Source organism: Etheostoma spectabile, unplaced genomic scaffold (genome assembly GCF_008692095.1).
Source record: "Etheostoma spectabile isolate EspeVRDwgs_2016 unplaced genomic scaffold, UIUC_Espe_1.0 scaffold546, whole genome shotgun sequence".
Lineage (NCBI taxonomy): Eukaryota > Metazoa > Chordata > Actinopteri > Perciformes > Percidae > Etheostoma > Etheostoma spectabile.
This window is the reverse complement of record NW_022605626.1, coordinates 439,653-439,990: the sequence shown is the minus strand read 5'-3', so window position 1 is coordinate 439,990 and position 338 is coordinate 439,653. Positions and strand designations below refer to the sequence as shown.

At 48.2% G+C, this 338-nt stretch overlaps 1 protein-coding gene across 1 annotated transcript in view; it reads left to right on the top strand.

The window, feature by feature from the left end:
* The first annotated feature begins 200 nt into the window (after positions 1-200).
* The window catches only part of LOC116686881 (LIM homeobox transcription factor 1-beta), a 92,563-nt gene continuing 92,425 nt past the window's right edge, over positions 201-338 (top strand). Inside the window, exon 1 of the mRNA XM_032511931.1 lies at positions 201-267. Coding sequence (XP_032367822.1) covers positions 201-267 — 67 coding nt within the window. The remainder of the gene's footprint in view (positions 268-338) is intronic.

Here is a 338-nt window from a genome sequence, read left to right as displayed (position 1 = left end):
AACTAAATGGAGAGCACGACGTCCAGTTTTGTCCTAATGGTCTAATCTCTGTTAAGGTGCTAATGTGTTTTATTGCACATTTAAAACATTAAGCAATTACAAAACTATCAAATGTTCACTTTTTTAAAATAAAGGTAAAGACTCGGCTGCAGGCTGTGGACAGATCCTGAGTCAGCTCGCAGCAGCACCCGTCCTTCATCATGTGGCCAGAGGAGCACGGACTGGTCACAGTGGAGAGCGGCGCCTGCCCAGCAGCCCTTGAGCAGGGCACTGCACTCGCACCATGCACTTACATGCACTTGCACTATGCACTCACACATGCACTCCCACCATGCACT